At 46.5% G+C, this 18,018-nt stretch overlaps 1 protein-coding gene, 1 long non-coding RNA gene and 1 pseudogene across 2 annotated transcripts; 1 reads left to right on the top strand and 2 right to left on the bottom strand.

The window, feature by feature from the left end:
• Positions 1-18,018, bottom strand: part of LOC146201877 (kinesin-like protein KIF11) — a 184,684-nt pseudogene that overhangs the window by 19,887 nt on the left and 146,779 nt on the right.
• On the bottom strand, positions 1,658-7,215 carry LOC146201878 (uncharacterized). The gene is made up of 3 exons (XR_014703597.1): positions 6,705-7,215; positions 4,959-5,044; positions 1,658-1,843 (listed from the first exon to the last, which is right to left on the bottom strand). It is a non-coding gene; the product is annotated as an uncharacterized LOC146201878 (long non-coding RNA).
• Positions 13,836-16,933, top strand: LOC146201879 (histone H3.3A-like). The gene is made up of 2 exons (XM_084587833.1): positions 13,836-14,148; positions 15,366-16,933. The coding sequence occupies exons 1-2, from the start codon at positions 13,867-13,869 to the stop codon at positions 15,492-15,494; spliced, it is 411 nt and encodes a 136-aa protein (XP_084443959.1). The 5' UTR covers positions 13,836-13,866; the 3' UTR covers positions 15,495-16,933.

Raw genomic sequence — 18,018 nt, forward strand, 5'->3', positions numbered from 1 at the left:
CTCTCTTGAGTTCGCGAAGGCAGTTATCGAAGCGCTGAATTGTTGTTGACGGGACATGAGCGGGAGGTTGTTACAGTGTGCAGTCCCTGGCTGCGAAGGTATTGCTAGTGACGGCAGGAAAAACATTCTGCATCAAGTGCTTCAAAACGCCAACCTCCGGAAACAGTGGCTACAGATCATCGGATAGCCAGCATCGGTGAAGACAGCGTTTATCTACGTTTGGTTTACCCGGATATGTGGTTCGCGATTTGGGGATCCCAACAAGACTGAGTCTGCGTGAAGGAGCGGTACCAACGCTGTTTCTTCCAACCCTGCCGGTAAGTGTAAAATGAAAAGATTGTGATAATATTAGCTTTAGACGCGTTATCACAGTACAGAGTGGATTGTTTTTTTTTGTTTTTTTTTAACTCAGGCGATCTTGCTCGGCGTTGTGGCATGCATATAGCAAGATTTGTCATGATCACTGTGAACTACACTGCTCAAAATAAACCAGTGGCGAGCTTACGATGGGATTTTATTTTTTTTTTTTAATGTTATGCTAGTCGACCCCACGCACCAATGCACCCATATAAGCCGTATACTATCGTCGGGGTTCAGCAGCGGATTCTTCAGCGGCGTGTACTTGTGGGGGTCGAGTCCCATCTCGGTACTCATTCGCCGAAGTCGCTTTTCAAGCTCGGGGTCCATAATATCCGTACCGCAGCAAGGGCATGAGATGTTAGCGAAAGACTAGAAATTTAGAATCGAGATCGCAGAGAGCGGTCTTCCGGGCGTTGCGGAGGGAAACTTTCTCGTGCACCTTGCCCGAACCTTGAAACCTCCGTGTTTAGGTTCCTCTTGCTTTTGACTATATGATGCCCCTTCGTGAAAGATAACGATCGATTGTAAAGAAAAAAAAAAAGAAGGAAGGGGATGAGGAGAAGGGGACTGCGTAGTTGTGCGCTGTGGTGTAGTTTGTCAGCCGCGGTTCGGCGTCAGCTGACTGCAACGGCGAACACGCGCGCCGACAGGAAGCAAAAAAAAACTCTGTTCGGTGCCCGATTATTATCGCAGCATGACTCCCGCCCTGTAGCTTTTTTTTTTTCTTTTTTCTTCTTTTAACGCCGTGTGGTGTTTGTACAGAGCGCACCCTGAAATGTCGCGCGGATGGAGCCGCGTCCAAGTTTACCAACCGAGGCGGCCAGGAATTAGAAACACGTGAAAACCGAGATAGGCGTTGATAAGAAGAAAGAAAAGAAAGTCAGGAATGAAGAGATGGAAACAGAAAAAAAAAAAAGTGCCAAGAGGCTTTACCCTTCAGCAGGAGGGGGGGGGGGGGGTCGCGAATGAAACGTTATCACTCGCGTGAACTGGCTTAGTCGCTCAAAGTTGTGCCTCTTTATCCCTAAGCGATCAGCTGCCGATCGGAAGTGTAAGAGTTGGTTTTGACAGGAGCATAGACAGGAGTTAACACAACTTAACACAACTAGATTTTTCCTGCGGAAAGGGGGGGGGGGGGATTAACCGCAACAAGGGAAGAGGACTTCTCCAAATGGCTCACCGACAGCAATAAGAGCAAGAGCCTTCTCCGGTTCCTAACGGAAAAGAATTTGCACGGGTTCTTATAATATGCCTTATGGCAAGCTTGCGTAATAAAAAAAGAAAGAACAGCGCGCGCATGCAGTAGTGCAACGATCGAGTGACACAGTTCGGCACAATGTTACAAGTGGCTCACAAATGCACATTTATTTTTGTCCCAGCTTTTCCAGGAACAGCGGGTGCAGATCATCAGCCAGCTGGATGGAATGGAAGTGGACCTCGCAGGAGATGGGCGTTGCGACTCCCCGGGCTACAGCGCCAAGTACTGCACGTACAACGTTGTTATCATTCAGACTGACCATATTCTACAATGGGAAAAGGTAAGAATAGGAGAGGTAAGGCAATGCTGCGATATGAAAATTGGCAAGCTGCAATTCATATTAACTGTGTGAAGTCAGCTGCAGTGCCCAATAGTGTGAGCATGGGGCCTGGCCTCAACTTAACGAGTCTCAGTGCAGTCTTTAACAAAAGGCGACAATTTCTGCATATTATTAGGAGAAATTATTTTCAGCCTCACCAAGAGTGCCCTTGGCAAGTGCTGCTTGCATGTCTATACATAAAAAGAATCAAATTAATCATTATACAATACAAACAATTGAATTACAAAATGTTTTATCGTTGCAAACCATTGGTGAAGAGAGGTACATTTGCTGACATATATTATTATGTAATGAGTTTTTAATTTCATCTTTCTACAGACCACCACCCAGCTATCTGGACATATTGCAAGAGCAGCAAATTGCCCATACAGCACTACTTTGATGCTTGGTGCATTACTAAAGATGCATGCAGTTGCTTGCTTTAATAATTAGGGCGAATACATGGTAATAACAATATTCTATACTGCATTTAAGAAGTTGGAAGCTGTGAGCAGGTCAAAGGGCCGTGAAGCAATAGAACCATGGATCCAGACAATCACAAGTCTATGTTGCTGCCCTGGGCCAGGGTAATGGTGACCTGATCATCAGCATGTAGCAGCCTGTTGAACCACATATGCGATAAGCGTGATGGCCATGATAGACCATACATCAAATGCCTGCATTAGCTCCTTGCAAACAGGCAATGGATGAGCAGAGGTAATCTGTTTTGTATAGTTTTTTTTTTTGTAAAGTTTTCACTTTGATGTTGTTTGGAAGGTGCACGGCTCACACTTGTGGCATTTGTCAACCAATGATAAATTTAAGAGATAGGTAATGCAAATAGAACTTCACAGAAAAAACTTTGTATACATTCGCACAGAACAGGAAGTTCACATATGACATAGCTGAGAAAGAAACCCTTAATGAAGTGAAGAAACAAAATAATGTAAATGTGAGTGCTGAGACTGCAAGATATTTTAATACTGAGGCAGCTTAGTTATAGTATGGAACACAAATACAATGGGATTTTCCATACTGTCCTATACTGACAATTTTAAAGAAGACAAAGTGTAGCATGTTTGCTCGACAACATCTTAGATTTCTTTTCACCGTAATATAGTAGTACAAGACCTGGGGTGTTTTTGAGAATATGATGCTAAAACTGTTTTCAGCTGCAATGCAGCAGCTGTAAGGAGGTTCAGCATCTACGATTGACTAGAACACACACCAACACTGCAACTCATCAGCCAAATATTTATATATATTTTTTTATGTATATATTTTTAACAGATTCATGTGCTTTCAAGAAGCTGAACTCCATTCTGAAGAACTCCCAGTTTTTGATTGACACTCGACAACTGTCTCCCAAAACCCAAACATCTTCCCTTGAATCTTTTCACAACTTTGTCATCAAGTTTGCTCCCAAATCAATTGCATACTCGGATGGTGGGATGCAAGTAAGGTTTGTTGAATGAAAGAGAAGACTAAGACATTATTTTTCCCTCCAGTGTGACTATGTAGTCCAACTTTTCTGCAAGGCATGTGCAAACAATAAGTCCTTGCATGAAGCTTTTAATGTATGTACATAATATTGTCATTATAAAAGGAACAGAGACCATAGGAAATAGAACACAGTGCGAAAAAGAAAACCAGAAGTTCATATCATTTGTTCCATTTCCTTTCGCTCCTTTTGATTCTTCAACTTGCTAAGCAGCCCATTGGAACTTGCAACTAAGCAGATTGCTTTTAGTTCGTGCTATGGAATAGCCCTGGAGGGCTGAAAAATTGCTTTGTGACCAATTTCAAGCACCTCAAAACAGTCATTCTCATGGTCTAGTGCTGAGGTTTAGAGAAAAAAAGTTCAAAGGTTTTTTTTTTTGTTTTTTTTAATGTGAGGAGGGGGAAGCTGCTGTGTTACTGGGCGCATTTGGTGTCTTCTTTTTATGGAAGTTGGGCTTGACTTCAGTCTCTTTAGTGCAGTGCTTGATCTGGAGCTCTCATGTTATCAGGCCAGGTAAAATGACACCCTACAATTGCGATTCACAGGAGTCGATCCTAACATCTGCCAAAAAAAAGTGCCCAACACGTAACTCAATCACAACTTCTGCATAAAGTAGGCACTCAATGCACCTTATGAGCCAGCTGCCACAATACTTCCATCCTGATAGTAAATACACTGCTGTAAAATTAGCTGAACTTATTTTGTGTCTTTCTTTTCGAAACTTGGAACACTTCCATGTGAAAGGTAGTTATCATACATTTGGAGGAGACTGCAGTGCACACTTCTGACATTCAAGGATGCTTCATATAATATGGTAAAAACATATTTGGTAGAATGGTAGCAGTAGCCATTCTGTAATCCCCTTCCATGGAAAAAGTGAGACAGGAGGCTATAGACGTACTGCACAGGCCACCAAGGGTCCTCATTGAAAGTCATTGCTGTTATATTAGAATAGGCAGATGGGATGAGATAAAGAACAGTGCACCAGGAATACATACAGACAGAAATGACATGAGCTGAGACACTGCAATGACACAAAGTTGAGGGCAAGCATGGAGGGCTGGCTGGAAAAACACCTCGTCTCTCTTTTGTGCTCCTCATCTTAGTGCAGTCCCAAAGAACTGGAAGTTATCAGCGCAAGTTTCCGACCCCTCTAGAACCATCTCGAATGTCCCGAAGCTAATGTATTGAAACTGAAAGAATGCTCAAGGTTCACTTGATCACTTGGACTAATAATGATCCCTAGAATACAACAGCAGGGAGAACACGGGTGATCCACGATATGAAGTTGTATAGCCCATGTCATACATTCATTTTGCTGCTTGAAGATCATTGCATCACATTCTTAATTTGATATAAAGGTGCTGGATATAGAAGCTAAATAGAAGCAATCTCTGCTGCAGTGATGTGAATATAATGCATAATGGTTTCTTATAGTAGCCTCTACTTGGCATAATTTTGCTAGTACGCAACAAGAAACACAATTTTTTCCAAAGTATGAGAAATTCATTCATATTTACCTTCTTTTTAGGTCACATCTGGCTGTTATTCATTTCAATGAAAATTCTTCTAAGCTCCAGGCAAAGAAAAAGAAAGGAGAGGACGGCTGGAAAGTGAAAATGGCAAAATCAAGAAAAGGCCATTTCAGTGCCGCTCCAGTGAAAATGGAGCATACTTTTTGTAAGTTAAAACTTTGTTTTACTTATATTATTACACAAAAAACTAAGTGAACTGTTGTAATCACGATGACTATTTCACGCAGCGTACGTCCAGAGGCTCCTCCAGGATGCGGAAAAACGGTCTCAGGGCTCTTCACACACAGACACAGCTGCAAGCATAGCTTCAGAGCGCCACCTTATGACTGATGCCTATGAAAGACCGTCAAAAGAAGAACTAATTGCTGCACACAGGCACAGATTTGTGCTTCATCATGACTATTCAATTGCACAGCACAACTGTCAGTATACTTAACCCAAATGCTCAACAGACTGGCATCAGCGAGGCACAGCATTGGCCGCTGGAGCCAAAACAATTGTTTCAATATGTTTGCTGCGACTAACAATAACTGGAGCGCAGTTTCATATGGCTTTTTTTGTCGTAGTGAGTGCAGTCTTGTACCCATGTCTGTGTGTTTCGCTTCTGGCTGCGGCCAAGCAAACGTGCACACAAAACATGTTGCTGTTTGCTTATCCCGGCAACTCAACATGGTGTGCGACCGCTTGCAGGCCCTTCAAGTATTGAATCAAAGCTGCCGCTTGAAACAAAAAGAAAAGACAGAGCAACTGTGGGTTCAGGGTGTGTGTAAAGCTAGATAGCGAATAATTATGCCGATCAGAGTTGTTCAGCTTCTTGAGGTCAAGCTGGAAGTAAATGGAAGTAATTAAAGTGAGCCGACTTCACAAGTGACCATGTCACATCTCTCTTTTCACAGGCTCGCTGTTCCGCATCCGTTAAGGTCCACAGTTTACAAGACAACAGTGTACTTGCGCTTATTATTATTATTATGTGCGCGATATAATACTGTGTTCTTAGCGGTAATTTATACTGCTGAGCGACTAAGAAAGCACAACGCTTCGCTGCGGAGAGGTTTTTTTTTTTTTTTTTTTTTTTTAATAACGTCAATTGTTTACCCTCAGGACATAATGGAATATGCTCTAGGACTTATCTAGAGAAATTCTGTAGGCCTTCTCTCGAAATAAAGTTGTTTTCTTTGTTTCTTCGGTGCCTCCTCATCACTGCACGTCATGTGAAACCTTGCAAGGGGCAGATACAGCATGCGAATGCTAATACGTGTTTACCGCGGCGTCTTGTATCTCACCGGCCTAACCGCTCAGTAGTGGTGAAACTGCACACGGAGCTTTGATATTGCGGTAACTTTTATTTGCTCGCAGTAAGTTAGGTAAGGGCGCTTAATTCGCTGCTGCTGCGTACAATGCGAACCCGCAATCTGCGCCAGTATCGGGGGCCGAAAGCTGCCAACGCCGGCACATGATACCACGGGTTCGCGCATCGCGCACGGCCAAGCCAGGTAGGTACAGTTGTCTTAGCTAATTTACTATAAGGCAAATGTTTATAACCTACAAACTTACTACGAGGCAAAATGCAACCTCCGTGAGTAGTTTCACGCAATCAAGTCAACGGTTAAGACGGTAGGATTTTAATAGCCGCCACAGTAACGATGCATCACAACAATGACTAACTCATTGCACCTGTGAAACCGTCGCTTATCTGTGCGCTATGTTCAACCTAGTAAACACATTACTTACCAGCGTATGTTGTCGCCTTGACTTGATCCGAGGTGCGTATTTTGGTTTGGTGGACACAGGAACGGAGCAGCGGTTGCCTCCGAAATTTTGCTGCACTACGTAAGGCGCAGTGGATTGGGGCCCGACATTTAAAGCACCGACTTAATGTTGTAAACCTGTAAGCCGACTTCGAAGTTCATTTCGCATGGGTGACACAAGAAACGAGAACATTCACAGGCGGAAAGTGCCCCGCAAGTACACTGCAAGGAACTGAAACGAGATCGCCGCTCGCGACCGCGCCGCGATTGCCGTGGTGCCTGCGCGAAGGGCAAAGATGCGCGCGTGCGCGCGCGAGACCGGAAGTGCAGGAAAAAAAAGCTTTGAAAAAATGTTTCTGTCTACAAAACATCCTAATTTTCTTTCCTGATAATTAAAAGTTAAGCGTATTTCGATTTTTCTGGCATAAGCGATAGTTTAATGGCTGTGTGACGTCGCAAAGAAGCAGACCAATAGTCATTCGAAAACGCATGCACGTAGCAGCGTTGCACAGAGGAGGAGGAGGACTGGCAAAAGTCGAAGGAAAGAACGTGCCAATTTTCGAATGAGATTGTGGGACCTGCACTGCACGTAGACGTGTATTATTGCGTTCAAATGTGTATCGCAGCATAATCTAGCGACTGAGATAGTTTGTGAGGAGTGCTCGGGAGGTGTTTGTGGGCCCCTTTAACCCCATCCGCCCACTTAACTTTCTGCCGCCCCCTGCTACACTTTCCTTCCCTTGCAATCCAGTTTGTTACTTTAAGCGAGCATCGGTTATCCCCTCTTCGCACTACATGTCCTGCCCATGCCCATTTCTTCTTCTTAATTTCCACTAGAATTTCCACCTGGGCCCTTTACTCTCGTTTAATATAGATTAATAGCCTGCCTTCCACACTAATACCTACCATCTGCCTTTTCGCGGATGACTGTGTACTCTATCGCCCTATAACATCAACAACACTTTTTGTCCTTCAAAATGACCTCAATAGCATACATCAATGGTGCTCAACATGGCTAATGGCTTTAAATACTCCCGCCGGGGTGGCGCAGTGGTTACGGCGCTCGACTACTGTTCCCAAGGATGCGGGATCGAATCCCGGCCTCGGCGGCAGCTTTTCGATGGAGGCGAAAAGCAAGGCGCCCGTGTGCTGTGCGATGTCAGCGCACGTTAAAGAACCCCAGGTGGTCGAAATTTCCGGAGTCCTCCACTACGGCGTCTCTCATAGCCTGAGTTGCTTTGGGACGTTAAACCCAACTAACCAAACCAACCAAACCAAACCAAACCAGCTTTAAATACTACAAAGACAGTACTACTTTCTTTCCACCGCCGCCAAAATCATACTCCGCCTGCTTATGAAATTAATAACTCTGCCATTACTTCCACTAACTTTTTTAAATACCTTGGTATTAACCTCACCAGTGATTTATCATTGACTTAACAAGTCAACCACATAATAAATTCATCTAATTGAACGATTGGCTACCTTCGTAACCAGCGCATGGCTCCTTCTTAAAATTATTAACTGACAAAACACTTATGTGACTTAAAGTTGAATAAGCCAGCGCAATCTTTGATCTGTACCAAATTAACCTTATCACAGCTCTAGAATCTGTGCAGCACTCTGCTGCTCACTTCATCCTTTCAAAGTACTGATGATACTCTCGCATATCTGATTAAAGCTTAAACTACAACTTCCTTCTCTTTTTTTCCATTGCCGATTTTCAATCCTCTGCCTTTCACGTTTTTTCATAGTTCACTCTGTGACAGCCAGCCCATACAATCGGTACGTCGAACATCCCCACAGGCCCTTCTAAAAGCATCATCTCGCGTCGTGTCCACACTACTGCATTCAGAAGTCTATTTTTTTTGTGCACACAGCTCGCAACTGGAATGGCCAGCCAGCAGCCATGCGTTAATCTCTGACCCTGCTCATTTCAAGACTGCCATCGAAGAAGCTACGCCATATTTGTAATCACCACAAAACAGCCACTGTAAACTGCCGTTAAAGCACCCACCTTCCATGTAATGTCACACATGGGGACTTTTGAGGTTATATTAAATAATGAAATTTAACAGACAATTTTGAGCCACATGAACCATGCAGGAACTTAAAGCTGCTGCTTGCTCATTTTACTACTCCAACTCATAGCCAGGCTTGTGACAGATTGTTTGGTTTGGTTTATGGGCTTAACATCCCAAAGTGACAAGCTGTGAGACTGGAGGGATCTGGAAATTTCAACCGGCTGGGGTTCTTTAACATGCACCGACACAACACAGAACATGGGCTCCTGGCTTTTCTCCTCCATCAAAAAGTGGCCGCTGCGGCCATGATATGATTATGCACCCTTGGGCACAGCAGCCGAACACCTGGACCACAACATCACCAGGACGGGATGCTTGCAAAAGAGTCCACTTGAATTAAAAATAGGCGGGAGCAACGGTAATGCAGTTTCTGCATGCATCATGCAACCTCAAACCATCTGCAGTGTCACAGCAGTCGCTCCGCTGCTGCAACCCTCCGCCTTTAAGCCATTAACGCAATAGCATTAATGGCTTTACCCTGCAACTCAAGTTGCGATCCTTTCGTTTGCACATTCTAATACCCTACACATCTTAATTAGGATACACTTGCAAGCTACCACATAATGGGAAAGCCACCCGGCATCGATATAAAGCCTCACTGTAAATAATCTTTTCAAATGTGCCCAGGTGGCCAAGGGGTAGCACACCTTACTCGAGATGCGAGGGTCCCAGTGGGTTCAATTGCAACTGCGCTACGGCTCCTGCTAACTTGGGTTTTGTCCTGTGGCCTCGTTACGTCACATTAACCACCAATCAACCGGTGCCTAGTCATATGTCATCTTCCGACTACCACCTACCAAAGAGATGCTGGAGAAAGGTGCCTTTGACTCTACTGTATTGAAAAGGAATAGGGAAGGGATGATATGGATATGCAGACACCAAAGCTGTTCTCTGAAGGAGAAAACTCTGCAGCCCTTTCCTCTACAGAAACAACCGAGCAAATAGAGTATGGCTGGCCCCTCATCCAGACGTCAGAGAGAAACCACTTTGGCTTGCCAGTTATCTTGAAGTCAGAGATTACAACAATAGCATATAGAGGCACTTTGAGGCCAGGGCCCAAACGGGCTGCAAAAGTCTAAGCCCAAACCCCTCGCCCCAGAATGTGACTGGCAGATGTACTGACCAATTGGGACAGGGCTTCGACAGCATTACGTGAACAGGGTCTATGGCCTGGATAACATAACAGGAAGTGAAGCAACGCGGACAGACAAAAAGTGAACGGGACAGGTGCCCAAAATACAACCAAATGTCTGTTCCTGTCTAGCCTCGTCTTCTCAAACACTGGTTATGTTAGGAGCACACAGCAAGAGGTTACAAATGAATGCCACCCCCAATGGCTTACACACTACAGCTATAGTGCTCTATTCTAGAGCGCTATACTACAGCCAAGCAGAACAGATGCCAAGGTATAGCTATAACTGCGGCTTCCAGGAAAGCGATCACAGTTTCCAAGGCAGCTAAAGCGCCCTTCTCAAATGCGGGCGAGGAAACATCAACGGCCACGCTGCACAGCCTGTTAGCCACCGTGGTTGCAAAAAAAAAAAGCACAATTATTCGCTCCGCAGATGCGCCTGTCCAGCAGCGGCTTTCGCTTTTTGACAGATTTACACGCCGGAAGTGCTTTCTCTACCACCGAGCCGGTGGCAGAGAGGGCGGACTTGGAGCGGGGACCATAGAGTGTGCCAAATCTTACACAGAAATTCTGCAGCATTATAGACTCAGTAGACGGGTGGCTGCTGCGCCAGCCCCTACCCTAAATTTCAGGCAGGCCGTCGCCTGGCGTCGCCTTCAGACTGGGACATTTCCGCACCCGCTCCTGGTGAGCCATATGCTCCCAGGAGAAAGATCTGAATTGTGTGCAAACTGTGACTCGAGAGGGACCCTCGAACACATCCTCTGGGACTGCCCCTTTTCTCCCGGGAGGGGTCTAAATCTGACGCCGCAACTCTGGGAGACCATGCTGCGCTGCTCGGACCCTGAGCTCCAGCTAGCCGCCATCCAGCTGGCCTGGGACGCCGCCGGCCAACAACGTCTGCCGGCCTGCGTCTGAGGCGGGGCACCCGCCATCCATCCCAAGCGACGGAGGGCCGGAGCCTCTTCATCCGCTGGAATCAATAAAAAGTTCTGCTCTCTCTCTCTTCTTCTTTCCCTTCCAGGCGGCACATCATAGTTCCCGCCATTGCTTTGTGACGCGAACGGTTAACACGCAGGTCGAACTCAACCGCAGTCTACCGTGACAACGCATCTACTCAACAATAAAGGATGTCTCGTATTCTATTTCGTTTACGAGGGCGGGAAAAACTGCTGGAGTCTGCACGACTGACTGAAGGTAGCAGGACGCAGCGCCGACCACGCGCACATACAGAGACGTCGTCATGCATGGGCATTATTTACACTGTTCCCAAAACACCGTCCACGCGCATCGACTAGCAAACGCCACTAGGGCAACGACACACAACGTATGCTCTCAAACCGTAGCCGCAACCGCACGACGTCAGTTCGAGTACAGGTAAAACCGGGATCAGCTGCTACTGCTCGCTTTCCAGAATATACGGCTTGACAACACTGCAGGCACAGAGTTAAACCAATATACGGCCAGTTTCACTGAATGAAATTTAAAAGGCAGAACTGGGACACAAAGCTTGCTCACGGGATTCAAGGGGTCGAATTTTCGCGCTCCTAAGGACACCGCCTTTCCGCGCTAGATAGCGGCGGCAGTCCGCAGGCATAGAAAGTCCGCTCCAATGCACCTGTTTTCACGCGCGCAGCGATGTTACGCAAGAGTTATCGCATTACACAACATCGATATCGCTGTTAACGGCAATGACAACCGCTGCATACCGCTGTTTACTCACGTTGCCTAGGCAGCGTCGCTCATTCGAACGCGCTGCCGTTCATTGCGTTTCAGGCCCGCACCTATGCCCGCACCGTACAGCCCGAAGCAGCACCGCAGCATTATTCTCAGTTTTGAGAACAAAAAAGTGAATACAATATACGCTTTATTTTTACAACTATATCTGAATGCATTCTTTATTTTTATTAAATTAAACCGAAAGTATAAATGGGTGTATCCTAGATGGCGGGTGTGTCGATTTGACCTAGTTTACCGGACAGGGTTCACTGTGCGTTGTGTTTTTTGTCATCCGAGTTATCGAGTAGCTTTTCTTCGAATTTCAGCTACGCTGCTGCTGGACTGAATTTCTAGTTGCTTGCACAGCTTGGATAGTTTCAAGGTGCGTTCCGGTTAAGTCGAACCTGTTGGCATCCGGCAAGTGGCGTGTGTTACTTTTCAAATCTGCCTTGCAGTCAGGTACGTGCGAGTAGCTGTTTTGCTTGCGCAGGGAACGCTTGGTTCAACCCTCATAAGTAACGATGTTCTGCGTTCGTTTCTGACGCAAATCAGAGCAAGTGTCTGTGCGTTGGTTTGTTAAAATGTGCTGTTTATTGCTCTTTGTCACATTCAAACCGGCATGGTTTCCGTTGACCACTTGCGGAAGTAGGTAAAACAAAGTCTCGACGCGCTAGTCAAACGGTTACCAACTGAGTTCTTGTTAAAAGTAACGGCTTTCTGCAACATTCAGTGTCTGTGTTGTACGTTTCAAATGGCCAGACTTCGTTCATTGCCAAAAAAACTAGCCTAACCGACGCCGGGCTTTCCAAAATGCGACCATTTTCGACATCCACAAGGCTTCTGGAGAGACCAATCACTATCTCCCGCGGTCAATGAAACGGCCAATGGCAAGCCAGCTTGTCGGAGCCAATAGAAAGAGACATGACGTCAGATTCGGCCAGTAGCGATGTTCAGAAGCGATGACGTCGTTTCTGTGTCATGCTGATTTTTACCTTTGTTTATTTTTGAGCGGGTTTCTCACTCCCCCATCATTGCAACTGTCCAGTCTGGTCTGCACGCCTGCTTGTTGTGTTGTGTTTAGCGCTGCTACGAGTCTCGACGTGAAAGTTCTTCGGATATTTGGCATCAGGTTTGTGGAGTCTTTCGTGTGTACGAACCTGCGCTTCTATTTCCGCGTTTTCGTTGTCGCGTGGTGAAGCGTAAGCTGACTGCGATATGCCCGCGTTGCTGCCACGTCTGCCCTAGCTGTGTCGGGGTCGTGTTCATTGTTCCCGCTCTCTCAAAATACCCGAGGCAGCCATTTTGAAACAAAGCTGCTTTCGGCTCGTTCTTCGCATTCGCGTCGTCGGCTCTCGTTTTTGGACCTAGCATCCTGCAGCTGCCGCGGTGAGTTGCTGCCTTTGCACATCACCTCACGAGAGCCGTCTAAGGGATAGTCGAACGAGACTAGTTTCCCGTTTGCAGCCCATAAGGCATCCATTTCATCCGGTTTAGCAAGCCTCGTCTGTGCCGATGGCAGGTCCGCTAGGCCTAACTTGCCCCCCCCCCCCCCCTATCGTCGCCTGTGGCCAGGCTTCGCTCGCTCTCGCCTATTCTAAAGGCGGGCGGCTAAATTTTGCGCCAGAGCTCGTTGTGCCGGTCATTTCGCATCCCCGCGCTCTACATTTGAGCACGTTGTGAATATTGGAGCTGTGTTTGCAAACATCTCATTTTAGTTGGCGGGAATCGGCCGCGCGCGTAGCTAACGGCGTAGCGCACTGGCTTCTTCCAGCTCCCTTGAGAGGGAAGTTCCGGCTCAGTGCTGTAAGGGCCCGACTAGGTAATCCTTTGTTGACGCCTGGTCTACCTACTGCGACTTCTGCACTTGGTCTTCCTAATCCTTGTTGGGGGAGGGGGGGGGGGAAAGATATTGGTCTCTCAGAGCCTTCGGGCTGGGCGCGTGTGTATCTAGCGACTTGTTGCACATGCGTGTATCTCGTCGCATTTCCACGATCTGGACGCAGTCGTGGGCAGTGCACACTGCTGCAACATGCGAAATTAGTCGAAATTTCCGAAGCCCTCCACCGGGCGAACCTTCGTAGATGTCGGGACGTTAAACCTGTGCTCCTAAATTGTCACGACCCCCGTTGAAGAATCGCAGCGTGTTTCATGACACGTGTTGGGCGCGTTTGTTTTGCAGGTGACATTGCTGACACTTCTCCCGATCAGCAATGGCCCGTACTAAGCAGACCGCTCGTAAGTCTACCGGTGGCAAAGCCCCACGTAAGCAGCTGGCCACAAAGGCTGCCCGCAAGAGCGCCCCTTCAACGGGCGGAGTCAAGAAACCCCACCGTTACCGTCCTGGTACCGTAGCCTTGCGTGAAATTCGTCGCTACCAGAAGTCAACGGAGTTGCTCATCCGCAAGCTCCCCTTCCAGCGCCTTGTGCGTGAAATCGCACAGGACTTCAAAACGGACCTCCGCTTCCAGAGCGCCGCCATTGGTGCCCTGCAGGTTAGACTCATTCTTCTAGAGACGCGAAAAAATAGAGGTTACAAAGTATTCAGACATCTTACGCGTTGGAATTAGTGTAATACAAGAAAAATGGGGGGGGGGGGGTGTAGTTATGAGCGCTCGATTTTCATTGCTAAGTGTCAAGCTATTTCTTTGGCAGTAGAAGTATTGAAAACCGCATCATTTATACACTCGGCGTTATAATAGCATTACACCATAGAGATGCCACAGAGCCTTTAATTAGAAACGGTACATAATAGCTACAGAAACAGAGGTATGTTCAATTAAATTTTGTTGGGTAGCAAGTTATGTTGGAATCAGCAGCAGTGAGAGCTGATGCATGCGCCGTGGGTCATGTTAAAAGTACAGCCAGGCGACATAGCTGAGAGTAAAGAAGTCTTCATGGAACAACGAAATAACTACACCTTTTCAAACCGATCATCAAAGAATAGAATCATTCTGGAGCTAACTGCAGAGCATTCAGTTTCGAGCCCAATTGTGTGACCTGTGTAGAGGGTTGAAAAACAAAGATTTATAAGATAGCTTCAGACTTCTAAATGAAGTGCAAAGATTGGTTTGATATCCTGTCCAATATTGGGGTGACCTTTTCAGGACAAGACTGTGGTGCGAGTGCAGAGACTTTACATAGGTGCAGGCTTGATGCAGAACTAGTGGGCCTTTGCCGACGACTGCATTAAAATTCTGTGGACATGCCTCTGTCCGATGCTAAGCATTACCACGTGCCATTTCATGGCCTCACGGCAAAAGGCCTACATGATGCATTATGGTGTCCAGCCGTGTTGACAGGGGCTTTGCAGCACTCTGGAATTACTGTGTGTCTGTGCAGAAAGTTTCGGTGAACACTGCTGGAAACTGCACCCTTGCTTTGCTTTGTGGCCTCATGGACCACCTCATGGAGGCGCACCATTCATCCACCACAACCAATACGGGGAAGGGGAGGTATAGACGTGAAAGATGAAGTTGCAGGAATATGAAGTCAGTATAGTGTGAAACAAAATCGTATATCATGCAGGCCTATGGTTCTTGCTGTGCTAGCACTGTTCACTTCTCTGTATCGCAACTTGGTTTGCTGCTGGCCCCATTTCAGGGTCCTGCAGGGTGTTGCTACACATTAACTAGCAGGTTGCCTAATTAACCTGAGCTTACGTCGTCCCTGGTAGCACAATGTGAGCCATCTTTTCGTCTCCCCCTTGCAGGAGGCCAGTGAGGCGTACCTGGTTGGACTGTTTGAAGACACCAACTTGTGTGCTATCCATGCCAAACGGGTGACCATTATGCCAAAGAACATCCAGCTGGCCAGACGGATCCGTGGAGAGCGCGCCTAGACGCATCGCCACCACTTCAGGGACACACGCACTCCTCTCTCTTCGTCCCGCTCGCTGTCCCTGCTCTACCACATCATTTTCATTGTGCGCGCGTGCTCTCCCCTGCCTCTCTGTCTCGTCCAGCTCTCCCCCGTCGCGGAAAACGACCGCTGCCTGTCCTGCTGCTGCATTGGGATCGTACCTGTGCGCATTCGGCCCGTGTGTGTGGTGTGAAGTCCTTACGGGCACACTGCTACCGGTGTCCAGTGTGTGGATTGCCAGGGAGGCTGGTTGTCTCAAGGTGGTGCACTGTCAGCCTAGCAGGGACGTTACACCGTGTGCAGCGTGGAGCATGACAGTGCATGTGGACCGTTTTCCAGTGCGCCAGGCATCTTTGGTGTCGCGTGCAGTGACTTTTTTTTTCGCGCTAAATACCACTTCTTCTGTCTCTGAATAATTCTTTCCTTTACAACTTGGCAGAGTACCTTTTCCCACATCTGCCTTTTCTTTTAATTATTTGCTCTTCTCCATTTCATTGTTCGCATCATTGTGAAGTGTTCTTGCATCGACTGGTACTGTGCGGCCTGTTGTGCTACAAAGAGCTACCATTGCACATGGCAAATCCTCATCACGTGCACAACCAGTTGACGAGGAAGGGGGTGCAAACTGGTTACAGGTTAAAGCCGGTGTTGGAATTATGGGGCTGCGAGTAGGCCTCTGTCTTCAGCACATAACTGGTCGCACCCCCCTTCCTCTCCAAACATGCATAGAACACGTACTTAAGTGTTACAGGTTGTTCGAAAGCAAAGCCAGCTTTATTCTTTCCACACACCATGTTCAGGGTTGGAGGTGTCCTTGTGCAACATGTTAGGGATGGTCTAAAGTAGGCTGTTGGCCGTGGTTGAATCTGCTTATTCAAGGCGGTTTGCTACACGGCCAAGGAGTGGGCTTGGTTACGTGCACTCTGAAGAGCTGGTGCACAAGGATGCTTCAAACCTGCAGGTGTGTGTGCTCACATATTGCTTTGTTCAGAAAACTTTTCGTCGACCACTGCCACATGCGACAGACGCAAAGCAGCTTTGTGCGTTTTGGTTCTCTACAGTTTATTGCCCTGTAAACTCCTTTGTTGGAACTTGATGGTGCTGCATAGCAAGACCTTTGCAGAGAGATTGTTCTCTTCGTGATTTTATTTTTTTTTTTTAATTTTGGGTTCATGCTGATGTGTATCTCACCTTGTTGTACAAGTGAGTCACCCGAGCAGGGGGCTACTACCAACCACTGTGGTTCAGTGTTTTTCAGTGAGTGTGTTTCATGTATATTATCACGTCACCACCATACACACACCTTCTTGCATATGTAGCAGTAGTTTCGTAAAGCGACGGGTCATAGTGTTTCTCAAAAGTCTGGTCTTCACGATAAATAAATGGCAGAAAAAGATTGGAATAAAGTGCATCACATTCCAATGCATTTGTAGTCATTCATTCCTCAGTCCTCGAAGGCAAATGCCTTTATAGCTATAGCTGTGTTGTCAGCAAGTCTCTTTTGCAGCGACTCTGGTTGAGACGTCATGAAGGTCTTGACTAGTCACAGAGCACCACCACAGTATGCCTGAATGCGTGCCCTATATGGCCTTCTGCCAATGATTATTCATTAGTGGTAGTTGTGCAATAAATTAATTTTTAATTGTCAATTACTAAACTGACAATTGTGTAATGAGCTAATGCCGTCCACACTGGGATACAGTATGCGTGAATGCATGCTTTGTCATATGCCAATCAATGAATTACTAATAAGACTAATTACCAAGCGAGAATTGTTTAATCACTGTCTCCTTAAATGCCCATATGGATATCAGTAACCACTGTCTAATGAATGTCTAGTTGAATATCAAATTAATAATCAGTGGCAGTTGTGTAATTAATGCCGTGCACCTGGTAAAATAGTATAGCAGAATGCAGCTTTCTGGATTTTGCATTTGATCACTTTTATCGCCAAATTGTCCTCTGATTTTTATTCTGCTTTGTCGATAATCATGAACTTTTGAGCCTGATGAGATGCAGTAAATCTGCCCTGTAGAAAAATTCCCTGCCGACTGCTGAGGCCATTTTAGGTCTACATTTGCTTTTGAATTGGGAAGCCTGCTTTGCCAGGAAAAAGCTGGGAAAGCAACATTAAAAACAATGGAGAAAAGAATCTTTCCCCATCTCTTGTCTCCCCCTCTAGAATACAGCAAATTTCGTTGATTCGAACTCTTGGCTTATTTGAAGTTTCTATTCTGGGGTTCTTGCATCTTTTTTGTGTTTGATGTAGTTTCAAGTGAAGGTCAATGAATTGACCGTCCAGCAAAACCCCAAGGCAGAGCAAAAATTGCCACTTCGGTACGGCGAGCGGCCGATTGCTTCTCAGGTAGCAGGGTGGTCATCAGGCATCGAAACGTATTTCGTGCTCTCTTAGACCAGGTCGTTTGCGCTAGCGCTCGCTTGATCGCTGCATGGGACAATGCGTGGAATCCGAAACTATACGGACTTTCTGCAAGCTGTTTGTG

The sequence above is a fragment of the Amblyomma maculatum genome, chromosome 1 (assembly GCF_055883805.1).
Source record: "Amblyomma maculatum isolate TAMU_Amacu chromosome 1, ASM5588380v1, whole genome shotgun sequence".
Taxonomy (NCBI): Eukaryota; Metazoa; Arthropoda; class Arachnida; order Ixodida; family Ixodidae; genus Amblyomma; species Amblyomma maculatum.